This window comes from Geotrypetes seraphini, chromosome 6 (assembly GCF_902459505.1).
Source record: "Geotrypetes seraphini chromosome 6, aGeoSer1.1, whole genome shotgun sequence".
Taxonomy (NCBI): domain Eukaryota; kingdom Metazoa; phylum Chordata; class Amphibia; order Gymnophiona; family Dermophiidae; genus Geotrypetes; species Geotrypetes seraphini.
In genome coordinates, this window is record NC_047089.1 from 135,817,480 (window position 1) to 135,830,658 (window position 13,179).

Here is a 13,179-nt window from a genome sequence, read left to right on the forward strand (position 1 = left end):
TTTTTGCGAAGATTAGCTTAGTCGCGTTATTCTGAATCCGCTGAAGTCTTTAAAGGCTTTTCTTTGTTAGGCTCAAGTAGATGGAGTTACAATAGTCCAGTCTGGAAAGGATGATGGATTATACAAGGACAGCAAAGTGTTGATGGAAGCAGGATCTCGCTTTCCTCAGCATGTGAAGGCTGAAAAAGCATTTTTTTTTACCAAGGAGTTGAGGTGGTCATTGAAGGATAGTGTAGAGTCAATGATGATGCCCAGAACTTTGCTTGAGAACTCAAGCTGCAATGTGGTGCCAGAGGACAGTGGGATGAGGGTGGGTAGCTGATTTAATTTTGGGCCGAGCCAAAGTAGTTTTGTTTCGGACTCATTCAGTTTAATTTGTACGGTGAGGGCCCAGGATTGGAGGTTCGTTATACATGAGGATATGTCCTCAGAGAGGTTGGTGAGGTTCGAGTTGGTCTCAAGGAGTACAAGGATGTCATTAGCATAAGTGTAAAGTGTTTCCAGGGAGGATAGATGGAGGAGTTTCAGGGAGGACATATAGATTTTGAAAAGAATAGGGGATAGAGGTGAACTGTTACTTAAGGGTGTTTCTATCGCGTATCAATGAGGAAATAGTTCTTACATTCTGTCAAAATCTCATCAGAATCCATGCCCTTACACTCATGATTGTAAACAGATCTTTGCATTCAACTCAAAAGAACTGAGTCAGTCAGGATGTCCATGCAGTTTTGTGTTTCCATCGATCCTAACAGAACCAGATTACAAGTTGCCAATAGGAGCTGTAGCAAATTAGCTGACAGCCTGTATCTGATTCTGTTAAAATGAAAAAGTACTCCTCTGAACACCTTAAGTAGTATCTCAACAAATTTGAACCACTGAACCTACTTAAAACCTCTTGAACAGCAACACGTAGAAGAGATCATGTCCTTGGAATTGCCAGTGCATCTGGGGCTTCATACTTTTATTTCACATTACTGCTTGCAACAACCACAATTAAGGATCATGCCTTCAGTCGAGCTGTGCTGGCCTTTTTTCTGTGTGATAAGGCAACTTTTTTTCTTTTTTAATGCGAGGTGTTCTAAATTTTGAGACAAGTAAAAATAATGTGAGCAGTCCTAAGCTTGGGGAGAGTCCGCTCGTTGCTTTACTCAATCCTACTTCTCAATGAGTTATTTCTACTTCCGGTTGCATCAGAGATGACCTTTACAGTACCCACACGCTCGTAAGAAGGAAATTTAGAAATCGCCTGTCACGAAGGTAAGGGGCAGGGAGGGAGTAAGGAAGATGTTTGGACTGGGCGGTGGTGGTGCTCAGGCAGCGGCAGTGGAGGCGATGAGTAAGGAGGGAGGGAGCGCAATCGATGACTGCGTGCATTCCCTCCCTTAACTGCGGGGACAAGGCCATTCACTGCTCTATGGAGCAGTGAATGGCCTTGTCCCTGTAGCCATGGTGAACATTTTTTCCCCACCGTTTTGGCAGGTTACCCGTGGCTAGCTGTGGGTAACAGTCACTGTGTCATTCTCTAGTTCTGGTGACATGCAATGTCACCCCCTCTCTGTGTGCTTGATCATTCCAGTTGTTTATATTAAACACCTGTTAATGTTAAGCAACCCTGCTGTTTTGAAAAGGAATAGCATACTGTAATTTGGAAATAGTTTTGACACCTGATAAATATAACCATGTAGTTTTAGCAATTCTTTTGTATTTTTCTTTTGTTTTCAGGAAACCTTGAAAGTTGTGCAGCCAATATTTTTAGGAAAAATTATTAATTATTTTGAGGCTTATGACCCCAGTAACTCTGTAGCGATGACTTATGCCTACATCAATGCTACTGCTTTGTCTTTGTGTACACTTGCGTTAGCCATAGTACACCACTTATATTTCTATCACGTCACATTGGCTGGAATGAAGCTACGAGTTGCCATATGCCATATGATATATAAAAAGGTAAGAAACTGGGAAAGTATTTATTATGAAATCTGCATATGAACAAGGTTTTGCCAATTATCTCATGTTTCATTCTCACTGGTAATCTTTTGCACCGAGGGGATAGGTATGATTATCAATTGGTGTAAGCTTGTCTGTGTGTACTTTATGCAAAGATCTCAAGATGGGAATGAGTCTGTGTCTTGGAGGAGCTGAAACAGACAGAGATGAAGAGAAGACCCTTAATGACATAATAAAGCAGTCCCATCTGTAGTCTAGAAGCCTCTCTGCTGCTTTGGAGAACGGACACCTAGATGGAAAGCATCATTTTGGTGTGGCAAGAAATTATCCTGCAATTAGGAGTTGACCTCTGAGTGAATGAACAACTCTCACACTTATAATGTGTCTCCAGGGGAATGTGCCTAGAAGAGAAGGATTAGGATCTTATTTTAGGTGGTGATTCAGTCATCATGAATATACATAAGAATTGCCATACTGGGACAGACCAAAGGTCCATCAAATCCAGTATCCTGTTTTCAACATTAGCTAACCAAGTACCTAGCTAAATCCCAAGTAGTAAAATAGATTTTACAGTATGCTGCTTATCCTAGGAATAAGCAGTGGATTTCCCCAAGTCATCTCATTAATGGCCTATGGACTTCTCTCTTAGGAAATTATCTAAACCTTTTTTAAAACTGACATTTTGAAATGTCTATCCCCTCTAACATCAGAGCTAGGCAGAAAAAGGAGGGAAGGATATTCTTTTTTTGTCGACTCAATTTCACCCTCTTTCTCACCCTTCTCCTTTTCATTTTTCAGCTGTGTATAAAATTCCCATCTTCTCTTATCCACTAGCTCTCCCATTCTCCATTTCACTCCTTCCCCAGCCCTCTATTCTTTTTCATCTTTAATCTGTTCCACATTACCATATTTCTACCCACTGTATCCTCATTCATTTCTAAACTAAACTAAACCTTAAGTTTGTATACCGCATCATCTCCACAATCGTATAGCTCAGCACAGTTTACAAGAACTGGTATAAAAAAGTAACTCCATAGTAATGGTTGCAGGAACTTAGTATAAAGAAGGTTTACAGGAATTTAGTATAAAGATGGAACACCATAGAGGGAAGGAAGTATTACATTTTTGAGAATAGCCAAGTTTTCAGATGTTTTCGGAATAGTTGGAAGGAGCCCAGATTCCGAAGTGTGGTAGTAAGGTTATTCCAAAGCTCTGTGATTCTGAAGGAGAGAGATGTCCCTAATTTTCCTGCATGGAAGATGCCTTTTAACGAGGGGAAGGATAGTTTGAATTTTTGGATGGATCTGGTGGTATCAGAGCTCGAGGAATTCTAAGATAGTGGAATTAGGGGAGGAAGGATGCCGTGTAGGATCTTAAAAGTTAGGCAGGCGCATTGCTTCCCCGTTCTCCCAGGGCCGGTGTTAGGGGAGGGCAAATAGCAACTACTCTGAGCCCCACTGCTCTGGGTCAGCATGTCTTCCCCCTTCTTTTGGTGCTGGTCTGACATCGCCCTCACCTTTCCCATCTCGCTAACAAACTGGTCGTAGAGGTGATTCTGAAGTGCTACCTGTGAACCCCCCCCCCTCCATGCTTCTGCTGTGGTCTGCTCTCCAATGACGCAACTTCTGTTTCCTCCCTTCCACAATCATGTCCAATATTTCTTCCTCTCTTCCCCATACTCTCCCTCTTCTCCAGTCCTTTGTCCAACGTTTCTGTTACGTCCCTTTAAGATTCCATACTCTAGGTGTTCAATCCCTTCCCGCAAATCTGGGAGTTGCAGAAATCCAAACACTTTTCTGAGCATGTGCTCCTCCTACATTAGAGTGAGAGAGTTAAGAGTCCCCTACAGTTTTCAATTTCTGCAAGCAATCCGTGCAGAAGTTTCTTGATTTGCTCTGCATCTTTTTCTTATTTTTTTGCTTAAAGTTTATTTTTTCTCAGTGGCTTTTGTGCCCTCTGACCCTGTCCGGAGTTTAAGCACAGGCTGTATGTGTCCTGAGTAGAAGTCCCTCTGGGTTTCAGAGCGCAGGCTGCGTTTCCACCCCTGGTCGCATGGAGAGGTTTCGTGGAGGTGGAGGTTACAATTGGAGTCCGTCTGACTGGCAGTCCAAAGATCTTCAAGTTTGGTCATTTGGAGCAATTTCTAAGGCAGAAAATAATTCCTCCATTCAGCTGTGGTGTAACAGAGCTGATAGGCAGGTACTTAACAGACAGTGGGGGGGATGGAAGTTGTCCACCAAGAGGTCTTGGGCTTCTACCTTCCGGTAATTGTGGGTTCGGAGTTCAGGGTGCAGGGAGGATTTTCTGTTCGGCAGGAAGGCTTGGGCTCCCTCCTGCTGGTGAACGGTTTGGGGTTCGGGGGAGGTTGTCTGTCCGGCAGGAGGGCTTAGGCTCCCTCCTGCTGTTAATTGCGGGTTTGGGGTTCAGGGAAGGTTGTCCGGCAAGAGGGCTTTTTTGGTTGGGAATGTGTGGTAAGGACAGACATAGTGGTGGTCTGGGCAATTAAACTGCTCAATGTAGGGGTAGGCCATTCTAAAAACAAAACAAAAAAAAACCCTCATTTTGGATGGGTTTTTTTGAGAATGGACATTTCCCTGCTGCCTACTTTCTGTGTCTAGGGACTTGGGCCAAAAGGGGACTTAGACATTTTTTAAATTATGTCCCTCCATGTCTCTCTTGGATGCTGCTGATACCCTTGCCGTGACTAGTCGGCACGATACCTTGGAGTGTCCAGAATTGTCTGAGGAACCCACCATCTGCAGACTTTTTCAGACTGTCTCTGTTCACCATTTCCTTGCTGATGCCCTGAAATAGCTTAACTTGGACTCTTGACCTTCTAAGTCTCGGTGTTTGGTCATGAACCGTTCTAATGTGCTGTCCTCATTTTTTTACGTCCCACCAGCATTGATCTGGAGCAGAGCAGTGGGATACCCCAGACAGCTCTTTCCAACTCTCTCTAAAGCTATGGCTAAGCTTTATCCACTGGCTCCTGATGTTCAGCAGTTTTCAGCAGCCAAGGTAGATTCCGCTGTGGTGCAGGTTACCCAGTGCACGGCACTTCTTAGCGATGGGGGTATACTGCATTCAGACTCCCTGGATTGCAGTGGGCACATTATCGTGGAAAAAGGCTTTTTGAGGTGGCTTCTTCAGGTATCAAGGCTGCGGCAGCAACCTCCTTTGTGGCACATGCTTGTCACTCGACATTTTGCTGTGTATCCTTTGTGGAGGAGGATGGATGTCCCCACCTGGTGATGGAAGGTGTGGATTCTGTGGTGGATGCCCTTTATGATCTCATCAGAATTCTCTGTAAGGTCTTGGCTTAACACGGTGTCGACATGCCATACTTTTTGGATCCATCATCGGGCTGGGGGCTCTGCCTCCAAGGCCACTTTAAGCGGACTTCCTTTCAAGGGTCAGCTTCTTTTAGGGAAAGGTCTTGATGACCTCTTGGCCAGTGTTACTGATCGCTGCCTTAGGACTCTCCCTGCGAATAAGTCCCACTGGACTTTGGGAGGGGCCCTTAGTACTCTTCATCCCTCCTGCAGGTTTCATCAGGGATCCTTGGGCTCTTCCATCCTTGGGCTCTTCCTAGGGATACTGTCCCCATTTAAGTACTCCCAATTTAAGATGTCCTTAGGCATCCAGATCCCATGCAGCTGCTGCCCTTGAAAAGCCCCAATGACGGCAAAGGTCGGGCAGGGCTCCCTCATATTGAGGGGCTGGCTTTCTCAGTTTTTCCAGGTTTGGACTTGCATCTCTTTAGATCAATGGGTGCTGGACAACATTTGGGAGGGGCACAAGATACACCTCTTTTGCCTGGACTCTCCAGCAGGTCAGATGGAAGAGGCGTCAAAGGTCCGTACTACCCTGCAGCATCGCTTGGACATATGAGCAGTAAATCTCATTTCAGAAAATGAGTCGGGCTTAGGCAGATGCTTCTTATAATTCATCATGCTCATTCTGGACCTCAAGTCGGTCAATTGTTTTTTGCCGTGGCGTATGTGAATTGTCAGGGGGGCACTAGAAGCGCTCCTTTGGGCCAGGAAACTCGCATGCTGTTTCGCTGGGTGGAGTTACATCTTCTGTTTCTCTCTGCAGCATACATGGCCAGAGTCAACAATGTACAGCCAGACTTCCTCAGTTGACAAGTCCTGGGCCCAGGAGAATGGTCCCTCTCGCGAAGAACTTTCCATCTTATCTTGCAGCGCTGGAGGCCCACTACAGATGCTTGATGGCTTCAGCCAGGACCTCGAAGGTCAGGCGCTTCTTCAGTTGAAGCACACAGCATAGAAGCTTAGGTATGGGCACCTTGGTTTGGCCCTGGTCAGCTCATGAACTCCTTTATGTGTTCCCGCTGTGTCCTCGGGTCACCCGCTGGATAGCGTCACATCCCGGCCTAGTGATCCTAGTGACTCCAGATTGGCCTCATCTTATATGATATGTGGATCTCGTATGTCTTTAGTGGGACTGGAAGCTCAAGCTCCCTCTTTATCATGACATTCTCCGTCAGGGTTCAGTGCCCATGGAGAACCCATGGTACTTTGGTATTCCGGCATGGCTCTTGAGCACTTGGCCTTGGAGTGTGGTTCTTCTGATGTGGTAGTTTCAACGCTTTTGAAGTCTAAGAAACACTCTAATTTTGCTTCTTATGACACAGCCTGGAAGGATCCAACAATGGTGTGCCAAGGACCAGGTAGTGCCTGTGCGGACTCCCATTCTGGTGTTTCTGGCTTTCCTTCAGGCAGGCTTGGATAAGGGTTTAGCTGTGGCCTCCCTTAAGTTTCTGGTAGCAGACCTTTCATGCTTCCAAGCATATAGGGGTTCGGGTTCCAGTTCGCTTACTGCTCATCCTGATGTGTCTAGGTTTTTGAGTGCAGCGCTTTGCTTGTGATCTCCCTTGCATCATCCTTTCTCTACTTGGAATCTTGACATCGTTCTGCAGGGCCTTGTGGATTCCCCCTTTCTAGCCACTGAAGGATGCTTTTCCTCTGGATCTGATGATCAAGACTGTCTTTCTAGTTGCCATTGTCTTAGCACGGTGTATTTCGGAGCTTTGAGCTCTTTCATGCAGGGAACCCTTTCTATGGCTTACGGAAGTGGGGGTGGTTCTCCGTATGGTATCTTCTTTTCTATCAAAGATGGTTTCCGATTTCCATGTCAACTAGGAGGTTTGTTTGCCTGCATTTCACTCCACGGGATCAGAGTAAAAGAATCATATCTTGAGCTATTAGGACGTGTGACCAGTCAGACTCTGTTCTTGACGTGTTCCTAGCTAGAAACCCCAGGAGAGGCAGAGACAGGGCTAGGAAAGCTGTTCCCAAGCCCCGCATAGCCCAGCAGCCTAGGTTCCCTGAGTATATTAGGGAGGAATCCGCTGAAGATGAGGTCCTATCTGACTATTCAGAAGCTGAGGACATGGAAACAGCCCAGTTCTGCTAGGTTTGCTCCCAAACCTGTGAATATTAGGTTTAGGCAAAATCCACCTGTGAGAAAACCCTGCAGTTACCACAACATCCACAGGGGGAGCCCAAGAGAGCCTCAGAACAGCAAAGACACACTGAGAGCAGGGCGTGGCTTTTCCCCTGAAGAACCAGCTGCTTTCCCTTCAGAATCAGAGAGGAAAAGGAAGGAAAAAGGTCCTCTCTCCTGGGCTCAGTAGCCAGTCAGACCAGAGCAACTAAATAGCCTGGAACCCATGGAAGTGGAGAATGTAGCTCCTTGCCAGGAAGCTGAGGCCACACCTCAAGGGGAAGCAATGGAGGTTTGTGAACAAATATTTCCAGAACCTGAAGCAATGGAAATTGGTATTGCCTGCAAAGCTAGTAACTGAAAAACTGTGTTTCTTTTTTGTGAAAGTTTTCCAAGCAAGCCACTGTTTTAAAGTGAACTGTTTTTGAATGTTGTTTTGAAGTTTTGTATGGACAATTACCAGGGCTTGTGTTACAGCCTGCAGCTTAGTGAGAAAGAGTTTTTTTTTTTTTTTAACCTTTCTCCTTTTTGCTACCTGAGCTCACAGCTCTATTGTGGCCCAATACAAGGCCCCAGGCGGGGGCAGGGCTCTTTAGCTATAATGTTATAAAGAACTGTTGCAGGCGCTTTCACAGTTTGTTTTGTGGGATTTTTTTTTACTTCATTGCTTTTGGTTTGAATGCAGTAACATATAGAGACTAAGAACAGTTATAAATTGAGGGAGAAGTTTGTCAAGATCTCGGGTGGGAATATTTAAATGTTTGAAAATTTATGTGAAGACAAACTTGGCAGTTCTCCTGCCCCAGCTCAGGAGCAGAGAGCTGAGGGCCTCCTGAACATTTACTTTTTGCTTTGGTGTTTTGTGGAAGTGATGCACTGTGATTGTTGGACTTAACTCTTTTTTGAGAAAGGCCCAGTTTTAGGATCAGAACAAGGCCTAGGCCCAGGCGAGGCCTAGTTGCAGGAAGCTGTGCTACTCTTGCTATAGCACTGGGACTGTGTATATCCTGATTTGCTGATCAGGATTTTTGCTTTGGGTTTTTCCTTTTTGTTTCTTGCTTGCCATTCTGATTTTGTTTTGTGGAATAAAGAACCCTGGATATAATTTGACTAATTACCTCTTTTCCTCTTGACTGATTTATCTGATATTTGGCCTGTGGGGACTGTCTCCAGTTTGAGCAGCATGCCAGCGCAATTTACCTGTGGTCCACCAGGGGCGCTATTTTCCTAGTCCAGGGCCCAGTGGCCACAGAATTCAGGAGAATCTAGCTTCATTATTTGGAGAAGACTAATGACTTTCGGCTGTCTTATTTTCTCTTTGTCCTGACTAATCTGTTTCGACAAGGTAGGCTGGCTTCTAAGTCCTCGATTGCCCGTTGGATTCGTATGACCATTTCAGTGACTTATATTTCCTGTGGTAAGCAGCCACCAGTTTCTCTTACAGCCCACTGGGCTAGACATGTTGCTGCCTTGTGGACAGAGTCTCGAGGGATTCATCCAGATTACATTTGCAGGGTGGCAACTTGATTCTCTCTTCATACCTTTACCTGGTTTTCTGAGTGGATATGGCGGCAATCTCTGATGCTGCTTTTAGGACCTCGGTGTTGTGGGTAGACTCTTCTGTCCTTCCCTAGACACTGCCATTATTTTTGTACGTCACCTGGAGTATGGAATCCAAAAAGGATGCAACAGAATGGAAAATTAGGTTTTTACCTTTTGATGATCTTTTTTCTGTTAGTCCCTGTAGGATTCCATACAACCCACTCTCTCTGTGTAAGCTCAGTTGTTCGGAATCACCTGCTTTCTTTCTGCCTTGATTGTTCTCCTTACAGGCTTCAGAATCTTCCAGCCAGTCAACAGATCCTGTGGCTGTTTCATGTGGGTGCTCGTTGCACACAGGCAGGTTAGTTCTACGTTGTTCCTCAGTGTCTATTCTATGTTGTCTTTTGCCTGTTTATTACTTGTTTTTATATTTTGCAGAGCTGATCCTAATAGAAATTGTTTGTTGCTGGGGGGATTCTCCTGTGCCTCCTTATTTGTCATGGATTGGTTCTGGTATGGTTGCTTGGCTTTGGGACTGAACTGTAGGGGGCTCTAACTCTCTCTCAGAGGTAGGAGGAGCACATGCTCAGAAAAGTATTTGGATTTCTGCAACTCCCAGACTGAGGGAAGGGATTGAACACCTGGAGTATGGAATCCTACAGAGACTAACAGAAAGAAGATTATCGAAGGTAAAAACCTAATTTTCTATTTTTCCCTCTCTTGACCCTCCCCCACCCCATCTACAAGATTTATCCATTTCTTGCCTCTCTCCACCCATTTGCTACATCTCTCCCTTACTCCCCAGTCTCTTTTCTCATGTCCAGCAATTCTCTCATGTCTCTTTTCCCCTCACTCAGCATCTCCTTCCCTCCTTCATCTCACTTCATCCTCAACTCTCCTCTTGCCAGTGTGGAGGGAGCAGATTGGTCTCTTGCGATCCTCACTGCACCACTCTCTTCAGGGGCAGTGATTTTCATACACTGCCTGCCACTAACAGAGAAGTCTCCCTTCTGCTACGACCTGCCCAGGCAGAGATACAGGAAGTTGTGGCAGAGAGGAGGCTTCTGGGTTAGCAGCAGGCAGCATTGGAAACTGCTGCTGCCGCCTCCTGAAGAGAGCAATGTAGCCAGGAACTAGAGACCAACCTGTTCCCTCCATGCCAGCGTCTGATAAAGTTGCACTGCTGCTAGGTAGGCCTGAACCCATTGTAGCTATGCCCATGGCACTAGCTTAAGATGCTGCTGTAGTAGAAGATTGCAACTGGGACATTTATGGAAGGTGAACCAGATTGCAAAGTTCCTATCCACTTGAGACCCAAGTGAAAGTCCTAACACTGCCATTGACAATACATAACAGTTTAATATCCAGCTGCACAGAGACCATATAATTTAAAATTTTTATGGTAGATGTTTTCAAAGGATATGTATATGCATTTCGAAGCAGCTCCTGATTGGTAAGGCCTGACTTTAGTGCAGGAAGAGGCGGTCGGAGCATACAGCGAGTGATTTCCTTCACTTGCCAGCGCTCTAGCTGTTCTCTCCTGCCTCTCCAGCTGTCCTCTCCTGGTTGGTGGTTCGTGGTCGGAAAATACTGCGAATGACCGGGACCGGAAACCGCCGACTGCGAATGACCGGTGGAACACTGTGTGTGTGTGTGTGTATATATATATATATATACCGTATTTTCACGCAAATAACACGCACCCGTATAAAACGCGCACACGTGTATAGCGCGCAGAAATCACGATGATAAGCACAAAAACTTTGGTATAACGCGCTCACGATTATACCGCGCATGCTGCCCGACTCTCCGTTCACCCCCCCTGACTTCCGTGCACTGCCCCGCCTCTCCGTGCGCTGTCCCGACTCTCCGTTCCCCCCCCCCTGACTTCCGTGCACTGCCCTGACTTTCCGTGCGCTGTCCCGACTCTCCGTTCACCCCCCCCTGACTTCCGTGCACTGCCCTGACTTTCCGTGCGCTGTCCCGACTCTCCGTTCACCCCCCCTGACTTCCGTGCACTGTCCCCCCTTGAAGGTCTGTCCCCATCCTGAAAGCCTGATGCCCCCCCCGACGTCCGATACATCCCTCCCCCCGAAGGACCGCCGACTCCCCAACAATATCGGGCCAGGAGGGAGCCCAAATCCTCCTGGCCACGGCGACCCCCTAACCCCACCCCGCACTACATTACGGGCAGGAGGGATCCCAGGCCCTCCTGCCCTCGACGCAAACCCCCCTCCCCCCAACGACCGCCCCCCCCCAAGAACCTCCGACCGCCCCCCAGCCGACCCGCGATCCCCCTGACGACCCCCACGACCCCCCCACCCCCCTTCCCCGTACCTTTGGTAGTTGGGCCAGAAGGGAGCCCAAACCCTCCTGGCCACGGCGACCCCCTAACCCCACCCCGCACTACATTACGGGCAGGAGGGATCCCAGGCCCTCCTGCCCTCGACGCAAACCCCCCTCCCCCCCAACGACCGCCCCCCCCACGAACCTCCGACCGCCCACCCAGCCGACCCGCGACCCCCCTGGCGACCCCCACGACCCCCCCACCCCCCTTCCCCGTACCTTTGGTAGTTGGCCGGACAGACGGGAGCCAAACCCGCCTGTCCGGCAGGCAGCCAACGAAGGAATGAGGCCGGATTGGCCCATCCATCCTAAAGCTCCGCCTACTGGTGGGGCCTAAGGCGCGTGGGCCAATCAGAATAGGCCCTGGAGCCTTAGGTCCCACCTGGGGGCGCGGCCTGAGGCACATGGTCGGGTTGGGCCCATGTGCCTCAGGCCGCGCCCCCAGGTGGGACCTAAGGCTCCAGGGCCTATTCTGATTGGCCCACGCGCCTTAGGTCCCACCAGTAGGCGGAGCTTTAGGATGGATGGGCCAATCCGGCCTCATTCCTTCGTTGGCTGCCTGCCGGACAGGCGGGTTTGGCTCCCGTCTGTCCGGCCAACTACCAAAGGTACGGGGAAGGGGGGTGGGGGGGTCGTGGGGGTCGCCAGGGGGATCGCGGGTCGGCTGGGGGGTGGTCGGAGGTTCTTGGGGGGGGGCGGTCGTTGGGGGGGAGGGGGGTTTGCGTCGAGGGCAGGAGGGCCTGGGATCCCTCCTGCCCGTAATGTAGTGCAGGGTGGGGTTAGGGGGTCGCCGTGGCCAGGAGGGTTTGGGCTCCCTTCTGGCCCAACTACCAAAGGTACGGGGAAGGGGGGTGGGGGGTCGTGGGGGTCGCCAGGGGGGTCGCGGGTCGGCTGGGGGGGGCGGTCGGAGGTTCTTGGGGGGGGCGATCGTTGGAGGGAGGGGGGTTTGCGTCGAGGGCAGGAGGGCCTGGGATCCCTCCTGCCCGTAATGTAGTGCGGGGTGGGGTTAGGGGGTCGCTGTGGCCAGGAGGGTTTGGGCTCCCTTCTGGCCCGATATTGTCGGGAAGTCAGCGGTCCTTCGGGGTGGGGGTGCGAGTGGTCCTGCCGGGGGGGGGGGATGTATCGGACGTCGGGGAGTCGGCCGGGCAAGAGGGCTTGGGCTCCCTCTTGCTCCGATCGTGGATGCGGGTGCGGGTGGGAGCGCGTGCGAGCGGTCGTTCGGGATGGGGGTGCGAGCGGTCCTGCTGGGGGGGTGAATCGGGCGTCGGGCAGGGGGTGGGAACTATGTTTTAAAACTTTTGTATACCGCGCTCACGCATATAACGCGCGAGGGGTATGCGCGGTAGGTAAAAACGCGTATAACGCGCGCGTTATATGCGTGAAAATACGGTATATATACACACACACACACATATCTATATATCTTTCTCTCTCTCTCTCTCTCTCTCTATGTGTGTGTGTATGTATGTATGTATATGTGTGTGTATATATATATATATGTATACATACACATAGATATATATATATTTATATATTGTCACACCCCTAGCCTTAGAGCTCGGCTTGTGCCAGGCTGGGGTTTGACTAAAACCAACCCAGCCATCAGAAGGGCTAACCAATGTGACAAGCCTGAGGTAAAGGATAGGGAAAATGATATATTCCCCTTTAAGTCCCAGGTAGCTGATCTCCAGGGAGGAGAGGAATGTGAGGAGAATATCCTGGAACAGCCTCAGATCTCTTCCACCTTCCCTGCTGACTCTCAGCTGCAGAAGCTGATTGCAGCTCCTAAGAAAGGTAGGCAAAAGTTGCAGGCTGCTCCTCCCCCGCAGAGAACTGGGCGTGCCCAGCTCAATGTATTAGAGGCTGCTCTGAGGA

At 48.8% G+C, this 13,179-nt stretch overlaps 1 protein-coding gene across 13 annotated transcripts in view; it reads left to right on the forward strand.

Moving 5' to 3' along the window:
- Positions 1–13,179, forward strand: part of ABCC4 (ATP binding cassette subfamily C member 4) — a 627,262-nt gene that overhangs the window by 73,617 nt on the left and 540,466 nt on the right. For 6 of the 13 annotated variants that reach the window (XR_004539971.1, XM_033950379.1, XM_033950382.1 and 3 more), the window contains exon 4: positions 1,723–1,947. The exons of 4 other annotated variants lie outside the window; for them this stretch is intronic. Coding sequence is in view for 6 of the 9 variants with exons in the window: in XM_033950379.1 (XP_033806270.1) it covers positions 1,723–1,947 (225 nt within the window). In the remaining 3 variants the exon portion in view is untranslated. Of the gene's footprint in view, positions 1–1,722; positions 1,948–7,571; positions 7,709–13,179 lie in introns of those variants that run through there. 3 more of the 13 variants (XM_033950385.1, XM_033950387.1, XM_033950388.1) reach the window with 2 other exon arrangements.